Source organism: Amphiura filiformis, chromosome 1 (genome assembly GCF_039555335.1).
Source record: "Amphiura filiformis chromosome 1, Afil_fr2py, whole genome shotgun sequence".
In the NCBI taxonomy this organism is placed as follows: domain Eukaryota; kingdom Metazoa; phylum Echinodermata; class Ophiuroidea; order Amphilepidida; family Amphiuridae; genus Amphiura; species Amphiura filiformis.
The window spans coordinates 39,924,430-39,947,940 of record NC_092628.1 but is presented as its reverse complement, the minus strand read 5'-3'; the positions used below and the strand labels follow the sequence as shown (position 1 = coordinate 39,947,940).

The following is a 23,511-nucleotide window of genomic DNA, read 5'->3' as shown; positions in this document are numbered from 1 at the left end:
GATCATATCACATTTGGCCTACGGTTTGAGATCATGTCACATTTGGCCTACGGTTTGAGATCATATCACATTTGGCCTACGGTTTGAGATCATATCACATTTGGCCTACGGTTTGAGATCATATCACATTTGGCCTACGGTTTGAGATCATATCACATTGGGCCTACGGTTTGAGATCATATCACATTTGGCCTACGGTTTGAGCCATTTACGGTTTGAGATCATATCACATTTGGCCTACGGTTTGAGATCATATCACATTTGGCCTACGGTTTGAGATCATATCACATTTGGCCTACGGTTTGAGATCATATCACATTCGCCCACGGTTTGAGATCATATCACATTTGGCCCACGGTTTGAGATCATATCACATTTGGCCTACGGTTTGAGATCATATCACATTTGGCCTCACGGTTTGAGATCATATCACATTTGGCCTCACGGTTTGAGATCATGTCACATTTGGCCTACGGTTTGAGATCATATCACATTTGGCCTCACGGTTTGAGATCATATCACATTTGGCCTACGGTTTGAGATCATATCACATTTGGCCTACGGTTTGAGATCATATCACATTTGGCCTACGGTTTGAGATCATATCACATTTGGCCTACGGTTTGAGATCATGTCACATTTGGCCTACGGTTTGAGATCATATCACATTGGGCCTACGGTTTGAGATCATATCACATTCGGATGTACCGTATTCATTCCAATAAGCGCCCATGCCCCAATAAGCGCCCACCCAGGGTATTTTCAATTTGCTAAAGGATACCATTAACAGAGGCTGAAAAAATGTTTTTTTCCCTGCAAGCAATCCAAAATTTCCCTCCAGTTTTACCAAATTTCCTCCAGTATGACATATTTCCCTTATGTTTTTCTTTATTTTTTTAGTCCAAGACCAAAAATTTCCTGGTAATGAGCTTCCCGTATTGCCCACTTTTTCCTGCCATGACCATTAATGTTGAAGTGACAGAGAGACATCGATACAGTGAAATAGCTGGAGGACTACAATCCTGTGTAAACTTGCAATACATTTTCTGCATCAGAAAAGCTATTAGAACATCTCAGAGCCCTTTTATAACATATGTAAATTTGTCTCTAATAAACGCCCCTTACGAAAAAATTCCTTAAACCAGGTATAAAATAAGCGCCCACCCAAAATGACTTTGTTAAGCACCCTGGGCACTTATTGGAATGAATACGGTACCTCAAACAGGTAATATCTGTTCGTATTGCATGAACACACATGAAAAGAGTATCTGCGATTTGATATTGTGTTCTTACCTTTCTTGTGCAATCCCATCTTCTCATAGAGTATAATTAGTTCACTATATTTGGTGTATTTCTTACCTTTCTTGTGCAATCCCATCTTCTCATACAGTATAATTAGTTCACTATAGTTGGTGTATTTCTTACCTTTCTTGTGCAATCCCATCTTCTCATAGAGTATAATTAGTTCACTATATTTGGTGTATTTCTTACCTTTCTTGTGCAATCCCATCTTCTCATAGAGTATAATTAGTTCACTATATTTGGTGTATTTCTTCAAAATTCTCTCACTCTCTTCCAAATGACAGTGGTTATCCTTTAGTCTCAAGAGTGGAGCCACTAAGGCATCATTTGTCTGAAATGGCAAGGAGTGTATTCAAATATCAAGCAGAATTCCTTCTACAAGGATTATGGTAAAAGTTGCAATTTCATGCGATTAATTTTTGGCGCACTGCCATATATATATGAACTGCTTCCCTTGTTTTAATTTTTTTTATTCTAAGTGTCCTTACACTGACTAAATACACAAAGGAACACATAGAGGTGTAAGTGAGGTAACGATCCACTCCCTGAAATAGATGCGAGCCAAAGGCGAGCACGTCGCCAAATTTCCGGAAGTGCAAGGGGCTTGTCCGGGGAATAGGCTGCAGGGTATCACCCCCTCAAAAAAGTTTTTTGGCTCTTTTATGACGAATTATTATCATCCATCCCGGAAATGTAAAAAAATAAAAAATAAAAAAATAAAAAAACTTTTCCGGATTTTTTTTTTTTGGCCACATTTCCGGAATTCCGGGAATTTCTGAAAGACTTACACCTCTGAACACAATCGTGCATTGTTTTTTCATGGTAGCAGCTTGAAATGCAAAAAGCGCGAAAATAAATGTAGCGCAAATATTTACACTTTTCCAGTACATGCTCTCTGTCAACATTTGCCAATTGAGTGGAGCTTAATACCATTGCTGACTACCAACAGAGTGTGTGAGCAGGTAACCATTTGCCTTTTATTTTAGATTCAATTATTTCACCAAAAAGATATCAAAATTGTTCTTTCTAAAAAAAAGAGAAAATGCTTAGTTTTAATTTCAAAAGTAGGTGCAAAACGGCACTACATGAAAATCAAATGTGGGTCGCAGCAGGTGTAAGGCATAGACATCGGTCAAAACAACCACCTGACTTCCGGAATTTTTTCAGTTTGTTCAATCTGTCTAGAACAGATTACAGTAGGGATTCCTTCAGCAGTTGAATATATGCTATATCACTGCAACTGTTGCTCCATGGGGTTATGGTACTGATGAAACACATGCAATTTGTAAACAAGTCCCATTTACTTCCATAAAATCACAGTGGCACATCACTCGATAAGAAAATAGCAGTTCTCAATAGGGTGAATACACTTAACGTTTGTCTCACCTTCACCTGATGTTAAGTGTATTCCCCCATTTTTAGCTGAGAAGGGAGATACCGCAATAGTTTATCCTTATGTGAGTATGCATGTTTCTATAGTCAACGCAACTTAGGATTTGTGGATTGAGAACTGCTATTTTCTTATGAAGTGACATGGGGGTGCACCCCAGGCAGAGGTCTAAGGGGGCCTTACCTTTTAAGATGACCACTTTGGTAGACTTTTCGCCTATTTCTAAAAATTTCATAACCGCCAGGACCCAGCCAAAATCAAAACAATTACAAATACATCCAAGTCACTAACCTGCAAGTAACATTTCAGTAGTGTAGTATCAATAATAAGGCTCATCTGTTTCCGTGAGGTCACCGTGGCACACCCTTCCATAATGGTAGATGCCTGGTTCAAATCCTGACTGGACATCTTCATCAAGTCCTGTCTCTTCTGGGTCAGGTACTCTATTAAAGCTGTTAGACCTTTCTCCAGTTCTGCACCAGATAATTCTGTCACTGCACTGGGGTATTCTAGCATATTGCGATATTCCTTGGGAAGCAGGTCTGGGAATAAGCCTATCACTTGAGATGGATCTGTATAATGACAAATCATATTATCAATGTAATTGTATTAACCTCATTGTGGTCAAGCTTATGTCTAGACTAGTATAATTTATTTTTACAAAAATATTTCTTATATTATGAATATAAATTTCATGGTGACACCTCAAGTACAGTTTAAACATATTCTCATTAAGATCACACAAATTAAAAGTTCTTACTTTCCATAGTATATTATTAATCTGTCATAATCTTTTAAATTATTAAAATTGAAACCTCAAGCTCATTCTAGAATATTAACACATTTGGACTAAATTAAAGTGAAATTAAGTACAACATTTGACTTAACAATTTTCAATCCAGCAAACACAAAACGTTTTAAACAGGTTTTATTTTGGGTTTTGGTAAAAAGGTTTTAATAACATAATGTCAGGTTTCATGAAGGTTACACAAATGTTAAAAAACACACTACACCAATATTTTAGAAATGTTGTCAAAATGTTATTGTAAAATATTTTTTGCAAACATTTTTTGCCAAATATTTTGTAAACATTTAAATAAAACACTTTAAATGTTTTTGATTATTATGAGCCTCACATTTTATACCTTTTATATATAACCCGACATTTTCTTGTCCAAGGTCAGACTGTATATCGATTTGCATTGCCAATAAATCCAAGCATCCATTCCAACCCTGACCCTTTCCAAAAGTGACTCCTGGTATATAAGTTGTCTGTGTTATTTTCAACCTTGAATAAAGCTGTATATACATACCTGTTCCTAGTTTGGCAAACATCTTCATAGATTCTTCAAATCTATGTTGTTGGAAGAGCTCAAAGGCATAGAGATTCTGAATCTGTTGTATTCTCCTTTGTTTGTCAGCTTCTACCTCATCCGTCATATTCTACAGAGAAATGAACAAATAGCATTTTATATTACTGGTCCTATATTTAATGCTTGAACACAGGAAAAAGTGCAAAAGACCTTGTATGTTTTCATACTAGAACTATATTTGAATTCACAGACTTGGCACAAGTCTAAGCATTCAAAATCACATGTGTTGTATACCACTGACTCTTAAGCATGATTGATCAAATACATAATTTAAATTTTATTCCCAGTTATGTCGAACAAGGGTACAGGCATGAGATGGAGGTTCAATCAAAAAGGAGGAAAAAGCACAAACAATTTTATACAGGGAAGAGAAACTGAAAAAGGAAGAATTCCTTGAATCAGAAGAAGAATCTCATCCCTGAGGGTAGCATTAAGGCCAAAAAGTCAGGGATCTGGGTTGACCCCTGAGCTTGCAAAAAATCAAAATATAGGGGGTTAAAATAAATTATCTTGGGTCAAATATATTTTTTGATTAATCACAAATAATGCCATTGTCCAGAAAACACCCGTCGTATACAGCAAATTAACAGTGAGTAATGCTGTGTCTCTACTGCAGGTATGCGTGCCTTCAACATCGGCACAATGTGTGCGTCTGTGTCGGTACTTTGTACTACAGAGTACACTGACTGTATAAGTCATCAAGTGTTTATTTAGTTTCCATGTTTAATTTTATGTGTATTGCATTCAAGAATCCACACAAATCAATGCCGCCAACATACAAGGTTCGTTATACATGCGGGCTATCAGGCTATTAATCAATGTAGTGTTGATGCTGCTATTAATCGCTTGGAAACATGCATTGATGAGGTAAAATTGTGGATGTCCCATAACTACTTGAAACTGAATGATGACAAAACAGAGTTCATGGTTATTGGTTCAAAATATCAAACTGCAAAAGTCCATGTTGCACATATCAGGGTAGGAAATGCTAATGTTATCCCATCATCACAGGTTGAAACCTGGGTGTTATTTTTGACTCATCCCTTTCTATGGAATACCATATTACAACAGTGTGTAGAGAGCAGCATATCGTCCATTAGGAACATAGGTCGATTCGTGAGACATGTAAACAGGAGACTGCCGAAATGATGGTACATGCCTTCATAACATCCAAGATAGACATTGGCAACTCTCTGTTGCATGGCATCACAAAGACCCAACTGCACAGACTACAGAGAATTCAAAACATTGCTGCCAGACTTATAACATACACAAAACCACGTGAGCACATTACACCTGTTTTACATGACTTGCATTGGCTACCAGTTGAACAAAGAATCACATTTAAAATAGCCTTGTTTGTCTACAAGATCTTGTATATATCAGCTCCAGCATATTTAAATGAACTTGTAGAAATGTATTCACCAACTCGTAACCTCCGTTCTACTACAAAAGGACTTCTTCAAGAAACAGTTGCCAGAAACCAGTGGGGCAGCAGATCATTTCATGTTTCAGCTGCAAACATTTGGAACAATCTGCCATTTTCGGTTCGCTCTGCCAAGAGCTTGTGTAGTTTCAAAAAAAATTTGAAAACACATTTGTTCCAAAGTGCTTTTAATTGACTTTTTGCATATCACGAACTATACAACACTGATGAACTGTTTTTGTTATTAATTGTTATATTATGTTTGTATCATTGTACATTGGTTGTCTTTTGCAAAGCGCCATGAGCGTCTCTCGACGGATACCGGCGCTCTATTAAGTGTACATTATTATTATTATTATTAACGATCGTCAATGGAAACCATGTGAGCACCTTTTTTTCTTTTTCATGGAATCAAAAAAATGGGACAAGTCTGTTTATTACTGTTCAGACACAGAAAGCATAACAAATCCGGGTAAAACAGGACAATTGGCAGGTATAAATCAGACCCGCTAACTAACCGCAGATACCAAAATCTTGCATGAGGATTTGGTTTTCATGCATGATTCACACAAACTGTTGCATTTTAACACAACCCTTACGGATTTAGATCACGCTATGTTTCATCTGGCAAAACTGATGAAAATTCAATTAATTCCAAACACTTAGTTCTGTTCTAGTTAACTTACTGCTAAATGAAGTGCTAATTCAAATTGCTTGTCCTGCAGTAGTTCCTTGATCTGAGCTGTGATTGGGATTGGTACTAGTCTCCAGATAAAATTCTGTGATGCCACGTATACATGGCCACTGAAAAGACACAAAATACAAGGTGGTAATAATGTGGTAGAATGAAATAAACCCCACAGGCTATCTTGGCTGAATGTACATGGAGCTCTATGGGGAATTTAATGTCGTAATTATGACACTATATCAAAATTGCTCTGTTGTCCTATAACCACCAATTTGGTTGATTCCATTTAGGTGGAAGTTGAGACATGTGTAAACATTACGAAAATGCCAAAAAATTGGGTTTATAACAAAATTAGTCAATTTCATTGAATTATTCAGAAAAAAAACAATTTGAATTTTTGTTTGACAAAACCAAGTGGATATTTTACTCGCTACAATATTTCGTCCTACACATCGGAGGACTTCATCAGGTATATAAAGTGTATATGACTGTATGGTCATCTGATCCACTTTCCCGGCAAACAAGTTTGAGTGGTTTCCGTTGTTCCTTAGTCTCATTTGCAGACTTCAGAAGTGGATCGTAGATGTGACTTAAGAGGTATGTGCCCTCCTCTCTGTTTAGGGTCTTGGTGCCCTGTCTCCTTATTTCTATTGCTTCCTGAACTTCTCTAGATCTTTTGCCGTGCTCCAGCCCAAGGATCTTGGATTCTTCCCAGTCTATAACATGCCCTAGCAACATGATCCAATATAGCCGACTTTGTCTGTTCCATTTCTGATGTTTTTCGTTCTGAGTGATTGTACTTTTTCTCTTTAGCCTTTTTCACTTTTGCTTGATGTTCAGCAAGTGTAGTACCAAACATATGTGAGGTTTCGCCGACAGGAAAGATATCAATTTTTGCAACCAATTTCATATATGCAATTGCCGGTTTTTGCTTTTTCACGTTTGTCTTTTGGATGGCACACCCTTCTTAAAGATTTGTCTGAGAGTGCGGTGGGTTTTCATTACTGTGTCAACTTTGTGTGATGGGAAAGTGGATCAGTCGACCATATCTGTCATACCTGATGAAGTCCTCCGGTGTGTAGGACGAAATATTGAAGTGAGTAAAATATTCACTTGGTTTTGTCAAACAAAAATCCAAAATGTTTAGCCGATTTCATTTAAAAGGCCATACGTTATGTCTTTAATATAATCAAGTTATAGATTTATATATTCATATATAAATATGTCCATATTTCTCTCAACTTCATATATTTTGTTTATATAATTTTACAGTCCTTACCTGCCCATAGTGATAAACTTGGGTTTGTTGACCTCTATCGTCTGTACTAGTAGTCTTGGATCAACGGTTCTTATTTCAACATACTTTGGTAATACTGCTATAATGTAGGGTTGGTCATGTTCTGGAGAGAGTACAATAAAAACAAATGTTGGTTTGAATACATGGCAATTTGGTTTTGTGGTAAAATGACAGTCACATGTTTCACAGAATGTTGTCTACTTTATTTGAATGATTTCTTGTTGCAGTCCAAGCATCTACGGTAAAATCCTCCAAATAAGTCTTGGAATGCTTGTGTGTAAAAAACTGAAAACTGTCACCCCATCTCCCCCGTGCAATGTTGAGAAATGCCAATGTCTTCAACAGATTCCCATTGTACTCCAACAATGATTGATGGGGAGAGGGGAAGGTTAGGTCATTGTTGTAGATGTCATGTTTGTTCCCAAACACAATATACGTCATTTCCATGATCATTTATGCACAGAATTTCGGCAGAGTGCGACAAGCGTTCCAAGTACTTTTTTTCTTCAAAGATTGCAGATACAACTTATTCCCATTTACTGGCTCACAAATTATGTAGTCTTACTTCCATCTGAATAACATTTAAACATGCCAAAAATCGATAACCAAAAAAGGAATTCTGAAGCTATTCTTTGGTTTACCTCAAGTTCAGTAGTGACGTCAATGCCTTTTCGAGGTTATGCTGCAAGCGTGCCAACAAATCGCCCATGTACGTGTGTGTACGCTCGTTGAGATCAATCGCGCACGATTTGATACTGTATCTTGCGGAATGCACACCTACGTCACTATCAAACTGGGGGCGAACCATTGTATGAAGATGTATTTTCGAAGGCCAAATAAGCAATCATAATACCACAAACATTCGCCCTATGGCGCACATGGGTATTTTTGCATTATGGTAAATTTTACGTACAAATATAGAGCTCCCTCCACTGAAAATCCCAACAATAACTGAGGGTCTGTGCCCTTCTTTGCTAGTGGGATTTTTACAGCAGGATATATTTAGTTCGTTCTTAATATCCTAGTGTCAAGGGAGCCTATTTGCACCATCAGGAGAATCTTTGCGGTATGTGATATTTCATTTTAAAGCTGACAATCTGAGGATTTTAAATTTGGACATATCTCTTATCATAATTTCCTGACTTTGTATGGGTTTTGTGTGATCAGGTCTCAAAGAGTAACCATGTTACACAAACAGCAAACTACATGACTACAAAGAATACAAAATTTTAAAATTATATTCCAATTGTACCACATTTCTGTACAGTGTTTCTGAAAGGTGCCCTAAATCATCAATTGACATATTTAATAAGTTGCAATGTAAAACTCAACAACCAAGGACATCCCCACAGAAGATTTGGGTCAAAGGTCAGTTTCAGTAATCAACTGAACCACATTTGTTACAAAATGTCATACATCCTATATCATAATACACTTGTTTTGTGTTCAAGGGATCCACTTTTTCATATTTTTCCAACAGCTGCTATGCACCATGCATAACCACTATTATGTAGTATGCATAATCCCCAACAATAAAATTGATCATATAAATACTAGCAATTAATAATGTGAGAATTATGAACAAATAATACTACAGGGTTTGCCATGGTTTTAACCGCTTTTTTTTCCACTTGGCAAATACAATTTTGCCGGCACAAATGGCAAAAACTAAAAATGTGACAAATGTTTCACCTTTTTCATCTCAGAACAAATTATTAAGTAAAAAAAAGGAATTTCCTGAGTCTTAAACCTCAATGAAAAACACATTGCAGCGAGTTGCACTCGGTTTCAGAGAAGAATGGCAGTGCCTTGCTCAGATCGCTGCGAGTGCCCTGTTAATGAGTGACATACCGCATCTGTTGTTATGATTGTCAGACCCCCATTTCCGGATTTACCCTGTGCACGCTCTCAAAATATAAACAAGTGCCATTCTTCTTTGGCAGAAACTGTAGTAGTTAACTCCATCCCAGTCTTACCTAGCACCTGTGGATAGTCTGACCATGTCAATGCATACTTCTTGGCAGGGTTTCCTTCAGAGTCTATGATAATACTCATCATGTCTCTTCCCAAGGCCAACATGTCCTCTGATAGCCTTGTCACTGTGGGCTCTGCTTGTGAGGCATTGCCGGTAGTAAAGAGATCTTTTAACTCGCCATTCTCAATCTGTAGAATAAATTGGCATACAAATCAAACAAAATGGGAAATAAATAAAACATTTAACAAATACATGTGACAGTTTAATTTCAATCCTGATCCCTAATATCTTCTTATCCAAAAGTCATCCGTTTTAGAAAACCGAAAATGGACTTTTGCAACAACAGGCAAAATTTAAGCTTATTTGGGTCTAATTTCCAATGTACATTCAACAGAATGCATAGACAGATCAAATTATTACACTGAAATTTACTTCAAAGTTAGTATTACTTGCCTTTAGGAGTCATATATTTGCAGTTTTATGGCTTTTTTGGCTACATTACCGATTTTGAGAGGTTAACATGTGCATTGCGATGTTGGATTCATTTGTGGACATATGAAAAAAAGCAGATTTCCCTTGAGTGGGTAAATTTTTATGTTTATTTTTATAAAACGGAAAACAATACGGAAATTAACATTTACAAAACAGAGAATTTCAGTCTCTAGTTTAATGCCTTTAAGTTTTGCTCACAAGTTTACAAAGAAATTTCTCACTACACAAGTGTAATGACACTTGTCGATAAGGCCTAAAAAAAGATTTGTGTTGCCCTTTTCCACCAACCCAAACAGAGTCCCATTTTTCTTCTTTTTTTCTTCGAATTTGAATCTTAAAATTCGCAAAATGTTTTGCCTGTGTGTAATTTGTTCCGCACAACTCTAATAAAAATGAGTCGGACAAACCCGATGAATCATTGTTTACCATCATATTTTGTGGTCAACTTTTTGTGGTTTTTGATATTGTATGTGGCAAATTATTTTTAAAAAAAATAATAAAACCTACCAACCTACCCTGACTTTGGTGCTTTAAGGACAATACGAACTTTTTTTTATTTCTTAGGCCTAATGTTACAGGATAAAGGATCTCCATTGAGCAAATATGTGTAGTTTAATATTAGATAGCTGTAGTTAACTTTTGGACTTTGTAACAGAAGAAAAGAAAAGAATCTCTCAATAAAGGTCTGTTCATACTACGCCGCAATTGCTTTGCGATGCATTGCCGCACTGCCTCATACTGCAAAATACTGCATTGCTATATCGCAAAGTTAAAAATACTGCATTGCGATATCGCAAAGTTTAACTTGGAAATATGACAAGTTGCGGTAAAAAGTAATCGCTATATCGGCACGCACCGCATCGCAAAGCAATTGCGGTGTAGTATGAACGAACCTTAAGTCTAACCTCCAAAGTTAGATCACAGGTCTAAGTTAACTAGTTTTGTGCACACAGAATGGTCCTTACCTTGATAAGGAAGTAATCCCTCTTGAATCCCACACACAGTGAGTTGCCACACCAGGCCATGGCTTTGGGAACATCTGGCACTCCAAGCTCAGACTGAAAGAAAATCATTATCAAATTTATGCTTTGAATAACTGTTGAACTTTCTTCATGAACCTATCAATTAAAGTCACATTTTGATTTTAATCTCTCTTTACTGTAACTGGAATTGGGCAGATATGAAGCTAAGGATATCATTAAATGAGACCTACTCTCACAAATTTGTTATTTTGAGCAATGACCCAATTCGTATTCTCTGGATCATAAGCTTTAATATGATATGCAACTAGTCAAGAGTTGCTCCCTCACTTGGTCTTCAAAAGTCAAAATTTCAATGAAGAATCCTTATATTTTCTATTGTTTTCTGACATGTACAATGAACCATATCATCTTTTCTTCCCTGGAGACTTTCTGCTCATTTTGTGAGAACAGGTCTCAAATGTCTCAGGTCTCAAAACTAATGGTGATGCACTACAATCTCCCCTCCCTCATTCCTTCCTCTTCTTCTCATTTTGTGTCCATACCTCTCCTACAGTTTTTGTTTCCCACATCTCTTCCATTGTTCTTTTTAACTAATCAATATCTTGCTTTCTTCTAGTTGGCCCTTCTCATTTCTTCCTTCTTTTTACATCTGTTAGCTTCTTCTGTGTCTCCCTGGTTGCATATCTCGTCCTTCGTGTTTCCTTTACTCAAAATCTCTCTCTTAGCCACTTTCCTAAACGCTTTACCTGATAGTGGCATTGATTCCTTTCCTTTCCATTTTCTTTTATTAATTTAATGTATTTCTTTCTCATTTTCCCTCCCCTATTTCTCTCCCTCCTTATCCCCTTCCTTTCTTACCTGAAGTTCTTCAAACGATCTGTTCCTCCAGTAGAATAACTGTAGTTTCCTTTTGACGGCAACACATAATTTGAGGCCATAGTTGCCACCTGACTTACTGGAAGGCTTCTGGATGAAAAGGAAAGTGAAAGGAAAGTAACAAAATGAAATATTTTAGAACTTGTCAGAAAGAAAATTATCAGAATGTATAAATGTAAGTATTCAGCCATGCAGTCAATTATTGCGCAGTCTGTAACCATGCCCTTGTATGGAACACAACGAATAGCATTTTTGAGTTAAGTCCATGCTGTCTGTATAATTGATTCTCAAACACAACATGTATGGCCCATAAGAGTATGAAGTCACACTGCCCCCCCTGACCAATCTGTGTATATAATCGGCCAACCAAATGACACAATTTTGTATCTGGGCAGCATGTAAAAGCTTCTATAATTAAAGACATAGATAAAAAGAATTTATCGCGTCTGATGTCATCTGTCAATCAAACTCGAGCACAGTTTGTTTACAAATGTCGTGATGATGATTTGCTGAAAACGGCGGTATAACCGGTCGACTTATTGTTAATTTTGCACTTTCAAACATGCAAACCATCTCAAAAGTTAGGTCTTTATAGTAGGAAACTTTCTTTGGCGAAGGCACCATGTCAACAATGCCTAGAAAAGCTGCTTTTTGCCTTGAAAAGAACGTAATTTTTCGCCATTTGCTGCTGTTCCTTTTCTCCGATCAGCACCAGATAGATCGGACTTCCTTTACGCGTTATTAACCTGTGTTAACCAATCAAGGATTATAATTGATTGATAAGTATATGCAACCCAACGCCCCCCCTTTTGGGAAAAATTCAACGCCCCCAGGGCATTTATTACAGACAATACGATAGCTGTCTCTGTGGTAATAATCATACTGTTAACGAGACAAACTGAGATAAAATGCTGTAAAAAACATTGGAGACTTTCTGCTCCAAAACTGCTAATAAAACTCAAGTTTCTTACCTGAAGATCAATAGAAAATAGAGTGGCTCCCCTGGTCTTGCCGATGCTGGTGATCTGATTGAATTGCGCTAAATCATGGACATTGATTACATTATCTGAAAATAGAATGATAAAACATGAAAAGTTTAGATGCAAAATGTGGTAAATGCTACTCAGTATATTGGTGTTACATTGTGTTCTGCATAGAAACTGACGGTCCTGTATCCACTGAGTCTCGGTCCCAGCTGGTTTGTGCTCCTTTTGTCACTAAACAAACCGTCTGGTGACAACATCTTATTAAAAGTACACCTTTTCTGACTGACCTAACCCATCGAGCTTCAGCCCAGTTCTAAATCGGGTTGATGTAGTCCATCAAGTGCGTTAGTGCACTAGCTTTGAAGTTCAGCGTGTGCAGCGTTGGCTTAGCATTTCTTATGCGTTTAAATATGCGGCATGTGCATAAAAGTATGTACATGCACTAAGTGCTCATCAAAAGTACACCTTTTCTGACTGACCTAACCCATCGAGCTTCAACCCAGTCCTCAACCGGGTTGATGTAGTCCATCAAGTGCGTTAGTGCACTAGCTTTGAAGTTCAGCGTGTGCAGCGTTGGCTTAGCATTTCTTGCGTTTAAATATGCGGCATGTGCATAAAAGTATGTACATGCACTAAGTACTCATCAAAAGTACACCTTTTCTGACTGACCTAACCCATCGAGCTTCAGCCCAGTTCTAAATCGGGTTGATGTAGTCCATCAAGTGCGTTAGTGCACTAGCTTTGAAGTTCAGCGTGTGCAGCGTTGGCTTAGCATTTCTTACGTTTAAATATGCGGCATGTGCATAAAAGTATGTACATGCACTAAGTACTCATCAAAAGTACACCTTTTCTGACTGACCTAACCCATCGAGCTTCAACCCAGTCCTCAACCGGGTTGATGTAGTCCATCAAGTGCGTTAGTGCACTAGCTTTGAAGTTCAGCGTGTGCAGCGTTGGCTTAGCATTTCTTGCGTTTAAATATGCGGCATGTGCATAAAAGTATGTACATGCACTAAGTACTCATCAAAAGTACACCTTTTCTGACTGACCTAACCCATCGAGCTTCAACCCAGTCCTCAACCGGGTTGATGTAGTCCATCAAGTGCGTTAGTGCACTAGCTTTGAAGTTCAGCGTGTGCAGCGTTGGCTTAGCATTTCTTGCGTTTAAATATGTGGCATGTGCATAAAAGTATGTACATGCACTAAGTACTCATCAAAAGTACACCTTTTCTGACTGACCTAACCCATCGAGCTTCAACCCAGTCCTCAACCGGGTTGATGTAGTCCATCAAGTGCGTTAGTGCACTAGCTTTGAAGTTCAGCGTGTGCAGCGTTGGCTTAGCATTTCTTGCGTTTAAATATGCGGCATGTGCATAAAAGTATGTACATGCACTAAGTACTCATCAAAAGTACACCTTTTCTGACTAACCTAACCCATCGAGCTTCAACCCAGTCCTCAACCGGGTTGATGTAGTCCATCGAGAAAAGGACTCGCAAGTGCACTAGCTTTGAAGTTCAGCGTGTGCAGCGTTGGCTTAGCATTTCTTGCGTGTAAATATATGCGGCATGTGCATAAAAGTATGTACATGCGCTAAGTAATATTAAGCTAACACAGAACAAGCTGAACTTCAAAGCTAGTGCTGGTGACTTGAGGTAGATATATAGACTATAGATTGTTATGCTAATGCACTTGTGGGTCCTTTTCACAACAGACAAGGTTGATGCCCACATATATTATGCCTGCACAAGCAGCAAGCAGAATCTTGGACAACTATCCGTTTACTACCACACGGAATAAAGCTATTCTCAAAGATCTTTTAGTAAGCTAGATGAGAATTAGTGTACATGTTCACGTAACCGCCTTCAACTCATTTGCATAGAATTGGATACCAGGATCGTATTCTGATTCGTTGAACCCTGTTGAACTTTTAACTAGCATACTTTTGGATACCTCCATATTTGGGTTTACCTAATTATTAATGACGATTACGTTGTTTACATCATGACGTCATTAGAGCTTGTCACTCGTCCAATTCGAAACACGAAAAACATTTGCCATTTCTTTCCATTAACATTATATCATGAAATACCACATAGTGGAGGTGTTAGATTTTTATTTAAGGAAACTATTCCTGGCGATGACCCCATGTTGACAATGGCTAAATATGCTGTATTAGTTCTGGAAAGGGTCCGCGATGGTCCGCCATTTTTTTTCTTCAGATTTTGAGGTCATTTAGTAGACTTGCTTACCAGTCGTTTTCATTACCCTAACTACAGTTTGCACATTGAAAAGTGAACTTCGACATATGTGATGCGAAAAATTCTTGCCGTACCTTTTTTTATTCATTTTTCAGCCGGGACAGTTACGTTTGGGGCCACGCATCGGTATAGGAATGACCGGTTCTTGTGTATATTAGAATTCTGTGGCTATTCTATTGTATAGGGTGATTCGGATAAGAATGGACCACCAGTATTATAAAGTATGTTTAAATGAATAAAACACAATATATTTACATGAATTATGGTAAAACTATACTTTTATTTGAAGTTTATGAACTGAAGAACTGAATGTTTACAAACTTTCCCCTCCCTGGTTCTCTATCACTTTACGGCAGGGGATTCTTCCACCTATGATCTCCCTCGAGAAGATTCGGAAGAATCGTAGGAACTCCCAATTTCACATAATCCCATGCATCCTTAATTTTTTGACCAGCATGTTCTTGTTTGTGGCAAATGGGGGACAGTAGCCTTTCTCTTCCATTATAGACCACACATTTTCAACTGGATTGAGGTCAGGGCTGTTTCTTGGCCAAAAATCTCGTCCCAGTATGAGGGAAATATGTGACTATTTTCCCTTTAATCAAAGATGCAACCGGAAGTTATTTGTTGACACTACATAAAATGGTCTGAAAATGAAAAAAATTTGCCCCAATTTCACAGAGAAAGTTTCTAAATGGAGGCTGATATGTTGTCTTGAAAATTCATTGACACCCAGATGTTTAGTGCTAATGATAACTACCTGAGGGCAGCATAACTGATCATCTGCCTAGTCCATACTTATCCGAATCACCCTATAGTACATGTAACTCAGCCGAGATTCTGCTTTGTTGTCAACATTCTGGATTGATGACTAAGAAACTAAGTTCAGGGACACATGCAAGTTGCTGGATTGGTTTAACAGCACTTACCTGAAAGACTAATAAGTATCTGGAGTTCAGGGACGCATGCCAGTTGCTGGATTGGTTTCTTGGAGAAGGACTTGAAAGACTTCAATAAATCAACTTTGAAATTCTGGCTCCCTGTATATAAAAATACAACTTTTAATTAATGAACACTAAAGCATTTGTTACATGTTTAACACCATGAGAACTACCTGCCGATTGACCAAAATGAATATTGTGTCCAATTTTGAACCAATCAAGGAGGGTATTAATAAGATCATCTGCAAATGCAAATTTGACCATGAATAGTTTAAAGCCTACATGTAGTCATAATTGGCAATTGAAATGAGCATTTTAAGTTATCAACCAATCACTAATGCTCTTAAGATGACCAGTAGTGTCCAGGGGTTAAAACTTTACTGGTATCATTGACATGTAATCATATAATGACTATAAAAATTTTAGATTAAAAATATACATTGTGAATCGTCCTGTTTTGCTGAATGAAACATAGCTAAATCTTAATCCTTTATTTAGTTCTAACTTGCAATGAAAGTCAAATTTTAATTTTTGGTCAATTTTTGGAAGGGCCAAAAAAAATTATATATCACCAAAACGGTGTCTCCTTATTCATGTGTGACCAGCTCCAGCAAAACCCAGAACAAGTCGCCAGCCATGTTTTTTGGGTTATAGGCCTTTAAAGACGACAATCCCATAAAAAAAAAAAATTTTGGAATTCTTAATTTCATGGTATTTGACTGGACTAAGTGGACTTTCAAATCCTTGAAAGTACTTATTAAAAAGAGGTTTATTTAATCAATAAATTAAAAATAACAGCTGAACTATGATAATCCCTACATGTATTCTATCCTATGTAAGGCAGGAAACTAATTGGCCCATTACTCAGAATAGCTATTTGGCAAAAATTGCAAGGTATCATTTACAAAATTATCCATATCTTGGAAAGTATTTTATGTCAAGCATATCTAGGCATTAACAGCTGAAATCGAGGAGATAACGCTGACGAAACTTTTTATACTATTTATATAATTTTGCCTAGTGCTTACATTTGTATTCAAATCATGAAATGTCAAAAATGTGACTTGTTCCTGGTTTTGTCAGAACGAGTCACATACATGGTGTTTTACAAGTTGTTTGGCAAGCATCTCTTAAACTTATATAATGTCTTTGAGACCATATTATACTGACTTGGGTGTCCAATGTCCATGGGGGGCATTTGTTTGGGAAGCATCTCTTAAAATGATATGGTTTTGAGACCATATAACTTGGGTGCCCAATATCCATGGGGGCATTGCACTATTTACCATGCATGCTGACACATCACAAACCTATCTTTTCACCCATCATAAGCCAAACCCCATCTTTACTCTATACAAAATAATTGGGCTTCTGATATATTTTAGAACTTAAAAAATGTTAGTGAAATGCCTCTGAAGGGGGTACTACACCCCTGCCCAATTTTGTGCCTATTTTTGCATTTTTCTCAAAAATTATAGTGCATTGGTGATAAGTAAGATATGTATATTATAGGGGCAAGGACTACAACTACTGCACTGGAAATTTTATTTCAGCACAGACAACAGTTGTGGAGTTACGGTCAAAAATGAGGGAAAACCAATATTTGTCACCAATGTGCTATAATATTTGAGAAAAATGCAAAAATAGGCACAACATTTGCCAGGGGTGTAGTACCCCCTTAAGGCATTTTCTTGAGTGCCTTCTGTAATTTATATGAATATTTTATTTGACCACATGACTATATGTTAGCTTACCATGTCCCCCAGTGACACTATACACAAGAAGATGTCCAGGCTTGGTGCCTACCAATAATTGGTCTCCTGAAAAAAGCAAGGTAAAAAAATGGATGTTTACTAACTGAAAAAAAGAAGAATAAGAAAGAAAAGGAAGGGATAAAACCCTGGATGTTTACAACTGCAAAAAGAAGAATAAGAAAGGAAACCTTCCAAAATACACAACTTTACTTCTTATGTAGTACTTAGTGACTGTATTCTGTTTCTGTAGATTATTTCTTTAATTAGCCTTAGAAATTAGACTGAAAAAAATTAGCAAAAACAGCAAGAAGTAGTGCTACATTTAGGGAAACAATGTATCACTATGTTTCTTTATTACTGTTGTAACCATCACACAAGCATCTCAAACAGGGCTCGAAATAAGGAGGGCCCTTGGCCCTCGGCCCCCTGAAAATCAGTGAGGGCCCGTAAAAGACATTTCAGGCGGGCCCAAATGGCCCGCAAAATTTGTGGCAATTTTTCTCACTTTTTTGTGGGGTTCATAGCTTAAAACCTGGCCCCAATTTGGGCCCACAAAAAATTGTGAGGGCCCTCAAACATTTAAGATCAAGGGCCCAAATGGCTCTCAGAAATTCTGGCTTATTTCGAGGCCTGAGTAATTCTCAAATACTGTAAATGATTATCTTCTCTCAATAGGTCTCATGCTACTTTTGAAATTGAACAATATCTTGATTGTCCACTATTCTTTGTGTGTTGGACATTAATTTCAGATTTTCGTAGGGTTGGTTGAAATATGTGACACGATCAAGGGAAATTAGTCAGATGTCGCTAATATTGATTTTGAGATATTGGCAAAGAACGTGTTAAAATTCTTTTGTTTTATATTGTTTTCAGCGATTGATAAATTGATGTAGCTTCACAAAGAAAAGTTGTATGATCAACATGGGGTTTTCAGTTTCTGAAAGCTCTAAATGTCCTTTTTTAGAAACATGTGTAAAACTCATTTTCGACCAGGGCTGACATGTGACTCATTCCCCATGATTATGTCACATATAGTCTTCCCAGAGCTATGAAAGTTCAGTTTTTTTGCATGAATATGGCTTACAAATTACAAAAAATGATTAAAACATCTATGTTCAGAAAGCTGGTGCAATTTACTTGAATCTCCACTTGTAATTGTATTACCGCAAATTATATTAATCATTTTCTTTTTTATTGCCGTATTCATAAATTTTTTCGGCAACTTAAATGTCCGGGGCGAACAAAAATCTGGTGTTAAATTAGGTTGGGAAATCCCGAATAGATCTTAGAATTATTCAAGAAAAGTGATGAATTCAGCCAAAAAATATATTATAATATGAATCAGAAGTTTACTCAATGTTACTATTCTACAGCAAAAATACATAACTTTTACGACTGAGAAAACCCCCCCCAAAAAACAGTGTTTTTTTTTTGTTGTTCAACGATAAGGGGTGGTGCAATAATTATGTGCACCCCGGGGTGGTGAATTATAGGTGGGGGCAAAGATTTGTTGGCAGGCCAAAAGGGGGGAGGGGCAAGCATTTTTTGGCAGGTCGAAAGGGGAGGTCAAGCAATTTTTGTCAGGTCGAAAGGGGGGGGGGGGATAAAGTGATTGTTGGCACAGATATTTTGGGCAACGTTTCTATATTACACCCTAAAAAGGTGTAGGAAAACATTAGGAACATGTTCAAATATTTATATATGCAAAATTTCCTGCTCGCTGCGCTTGCATTATATGATAAGACAATTTACATGTAAGGTTTTAAATTCGGGTTCCCCAAAATCTTAGTGTGTAAAGGGGGTGTAAAGATTTTTGGCACGCCAAAAGGGAGGGGGTAAGGTTTTTGGCACATCAAAGGGGGAGATTTTTGGCACAGCCAAAGGGGGGGGCTGTTTTTGGAAGACCACTTTGAGAATTCACCACCCCAGGGGTACACATAATTATTGCACAACCCCTATTCTTAATCTTACTACATGTACAATGTAGAAGTCTTGATCCGCTGAGCTCATTTCCGGGCTCTATTTATAATGCAAGACGATGGCTATCATGGCTACATGTAAGACAGCGCTGCCAATTAAACATTTTTATTCGCAGCATAGAGCTATGAGAATTTGAGATCTTACATACAAGCGAATTCATCTCATCTCATAACGCGAATTCATTCAACAAACGTACATGTACCGGGTATGGGAAATATCATGCTCCCGTACTGACAAGTCTGCAGCACACATACATGACATACGTGATGGTTAACGCTAGAAAGAACCCTTGGAGAAGACAAAAGTTCCAACAATATTCACAGCAGGCTTCCCGTTAGTGTGCGTCATTGCGTCCAGACGCGTATTTTACAAATTTGGACGCAAGTTCACATGGCTAATCAAGTATTTTGCGTCCATGTTACATGCATGTGGACGCAGACAAACCTTCGAAATTTTATCATTAATTGATGATAAAATAAGAAATTTTATTCTTTTATATTTTTAAGATAATAAAAGCCCCAAAATTTTGACCCACCTGCTGAGAATTGAAGTAAATTCTGCAATATTTGTAAATGCAACGTCAGGAAATCGTGCACTTTTGCATGCTTTCCGAACGATCCCTGTTTGATGGCCTGGGGAAGTCCCGATTGATTTGTTTACAAGCAAGCACGTGCCGCTAACGTGCGGTTAATGTTTATTTAATTATTTATCACAACCTGACAATATTCAATTTTTAATATTTTAAGTTTATTTTCTCATAAATAATCTAGGTTTCCTTTATTAGTATTATTGTTACGATGAATAAAAGCAATTTTAAAGACAAAATCCAAATGATAACCCTTTTTCGTATTATTTGTGGCAGCGCGTGTTTTAGTTTTTGTAGCATCAACAACACGTTAATTTAAAAAAAGAAATGCGGAAGTGAAAGTACGAACGAAAATTGCTGAAGATTGACAGACTTTGCTCATGTTTTTGCACCTGTTTTTGACCACGTTTCAGACCAAAACTGACACAGAAACGAGAAAAATTATCATAGCGAATGGAGATGGAATATCATGGCGAAAATGCACTTTCATTTATTTTTAACAATCAACATTTGATGAGGTGTAGACCCGGGGTACGTGTGTATCGTCATAATCGTGAATTTCAGATGGACGCGCACAAATCTGTCTGGACACAAGTTTTTGCAACCTCGTCAGCAAACTTGCGTCATTACGGACGCACATTTTTAAAACCTTAACGGGAACCCTGATTCACAGTACGACTATAGTCGGAAGTTCAAGTTCTAAGAGAGATGTACATAATGATTATGTCTGGTAAGCAGGTACAGTGTTCGATTTTCATCTATTTTTTTGTGTAGCAAAAATTGCTACTCACTTTCAGATTTGAGTAGCAATTCCAAAATTTTGAGTAGCAGTTTGTTTTCACCATATTTTATGGATTTTTTTGTATTTTCTTATCTTCTCACAGATTACTCAATCCCAGTACTCAATGCTTAAAAAAATGTTATGCAACTGCAGTGTTGCAGACCGAATGTGGTTCAAAATTCGGCACCTAAACTTCCTAAGCTGATTATCGTATGCCCTTTCTAAACGCAAATTTTCCTTCAGTAATCAAGAGAAGTCCTACATTTTTGAGTAGAGGAAACTCACTAATTTATTAGCTGAAGCATTAAAATAATGTATCTTGTATAATTTTGGAAGATTGTCACCAAGGACACACGATATTTCCATCTCACCACTGAACTATACACCATATAAACAGTGCTACTTCTATGACGTCATAAAATTAATATGCACGTTTTTAGTTATCTGGTAATACATGGAAGTTTGTAACACAACACGTCATGGAAAAAAATTTGCATACAAAGGAGGATACTGTATTTAGTTTAATGGCTTAGGGACTTTTGGGTCATATTTTTGTGGATTATTTTCTTGGAAATAGACTTTATGGAAACATTTTTGACTTCGACAAATGGCAACTTGCAAATGATGGTATATCAGCGTGGTTCACGATCGCAAGTAGGCATTTTTCCCCAATTTTTTGGGATCGCATTTTTTGCTACTGGTCTGTGTAGTTTAGTAGCAGTTTGTAAAAAATGACTCGCATTTTGCGATGCGAATCCAGGTAAATCGAACACTGAGCAGGTACGAATAATTCTGCGTGAATTGAGACGTCAGAGCAGGTCAAAGTACTATTTAAGCCTACGTCCCGTATCCTACTATCACTCAAACAAGGAAATCTCTTCACGAATTCACTCACCTTGCGATCCTACAATGTACATCATCAGTTGAAACAAACATCTAAGTTTCCAAAAACAACTTTGTCATTCCTCAAAACTACAAGTAACTTCATTAATAAAAAAATTGAAATCCTACTATTACCCGTTATTGAAAATTTTGTTCGATTTATGTCAACCAAAAGAACGCACGATTCGAGTTCAGTTGACCAAAATGGTAGCTCCTGCCTCCTGGTCACCTCAGATATGACGTCAGTAATCAAGCTGCATATTAAATATTCATGAAACCGACCACATGGTCACAATCGGTGGATAGGATTGGTTGGAATTAACGCCACGTGCTTGACCTTACAGGGGTCAGAGATATGCATTCATGTATGAATGGCTGCTGGCTAAACAGCCATGCGGATATAGTATTCATCACCGGGACTGAAAAATGCGACATTTTCGATGTTTGTACCAGGGAATTTCAGACACTGAGACTTCTACAAATTCGTCCAAAGGTAACCAAAGGATTGGGGATCGCATTTTTAACTACGGTATCACTAAATGTTTCGGAATTGAGGTCGGCTAAAAAGTAGACCATTTCGGGGACTAATTGGTGTAGATGTCACATTTTGAACAGTGAGCTATAAGGGGTGGTGCAATAATTATGTGTACCCCCAGGGTGGTGAATTCTCAAAATGGTCTGTCAAAATTGCTTGCTCCCCCCCTGCCCCTTTGGCAGTGCTAAAAAATCTTTGCCCCCCTTTCGATGTGCCAAAAAACCTTTGCCCCCCCTTTTGGCGTGCCAAAAAATCTTTGTCCCCCTTACACACGCAAGATTTTGGGGAACCCAAATTTTAAAACCTTAAAATTGTCTTACCATATAATGCAAGCACAGCGAGCAGAACATTTTGCATATATTTGAACATGTTCCTAACATTTTCCTACGGCTTTTTAGGGCATAATATAGAAATAGTGCCCAAAATATCTGTGCCCAAAATTGCTTGACCCCCCCCTTTCGACCTGCCAAAAATGCTTGCCCCCCTTTTGGCCTGCCAAAAATCTTTGCCCCCCCTATAATTCACCACCCCAGGGGTATGCATAATTATTGCACCACCCTAGGCTAAGTGACCAATTTGGCTTTCAGCCCAAGTATTGGGCCTTGCCCTTGCTCAGTGTGCACATTAAATCATGTAATTGGAAGAAGATTAAAACATTATAAAGTATTATTCAATTCATACTCAGATTTCCTTTACAAATTAACCATCGTGTATACGTGCGCGACGTCAATCGCGTGCACTAGACCATGTGCAAAATAATACGCGCTCAGCCGCTGGACGGCTAGCAGTACGCTTAATTTGTAAAGGAAATCTGAATACTACTTTAGCATACTAAAGTTTTTTTTTAAAAACTTCCGTGGTCGTGCCTGTGCGTATCGCGTAGCGTAAACGCAAAAGCAATAAACAATCACGTTGATTGGCTGATCAATGCACTAAGCTTGACAACAAGCCGGCTGACCCATTGGTCTTCGGCGCGGCGCGTAGTAGTAGGCGACTTTGTCACTT

General features: G+C 37.6%; 1 protein-coding gene across 1 annotated transcript in view; it reads right to left on the bottom strand.

Moving 5' to 3' along the window:
• The window catches only part of LOC140146914 (vam6/Vps39-like protein), a 74,016-nt gene that overhangs the window by 50,219 nt on the left and 286 nt on the right, over positions 1–23,511 (bottom strand). The window contains exons 2-12 of the mRNA XM_072168782.1: positions 17,743–17,808; positions 15,977–16,087; positions 12,774–12,868; positions 11,785–11,892; positions 10,909–11,001; positions 9,453–9,639; positions 7,459–7,579; positions 6,178–6,295; positions 4,006–4,135; positions 2,984–3,264; positions 1,492–1,633 (exon numbers count right to left, since the gene is read on the bottom strand). Coding sequence (XP_072024883.1) covers positions 1,492–1,633; positions 2,984–3,264; positions 4,006–4,135; positions 6,178–6,295; positions 7,459–7,579; positions 9,453–9,639; positions 10,909–11,001; positions 11,785–11,892; positions 12,774–12,868; positions 15,977–16,087; positions 17,743–17,808 — 1,452 coding nt within the window. The remainder of the gene's footprint in view (positions 1–1,491; positions 1,634–2,983; positions 3,265–4,005; positions 4,136–6,177; positions 6,296–7,458; positions 7,580–9,452; positions 9,640–10,908; positions 11,002–11,784; positions 11,893–12,773; positions 12,869–15,976; positions 16,088–17,742; positions 17,809–23,511) is intronic.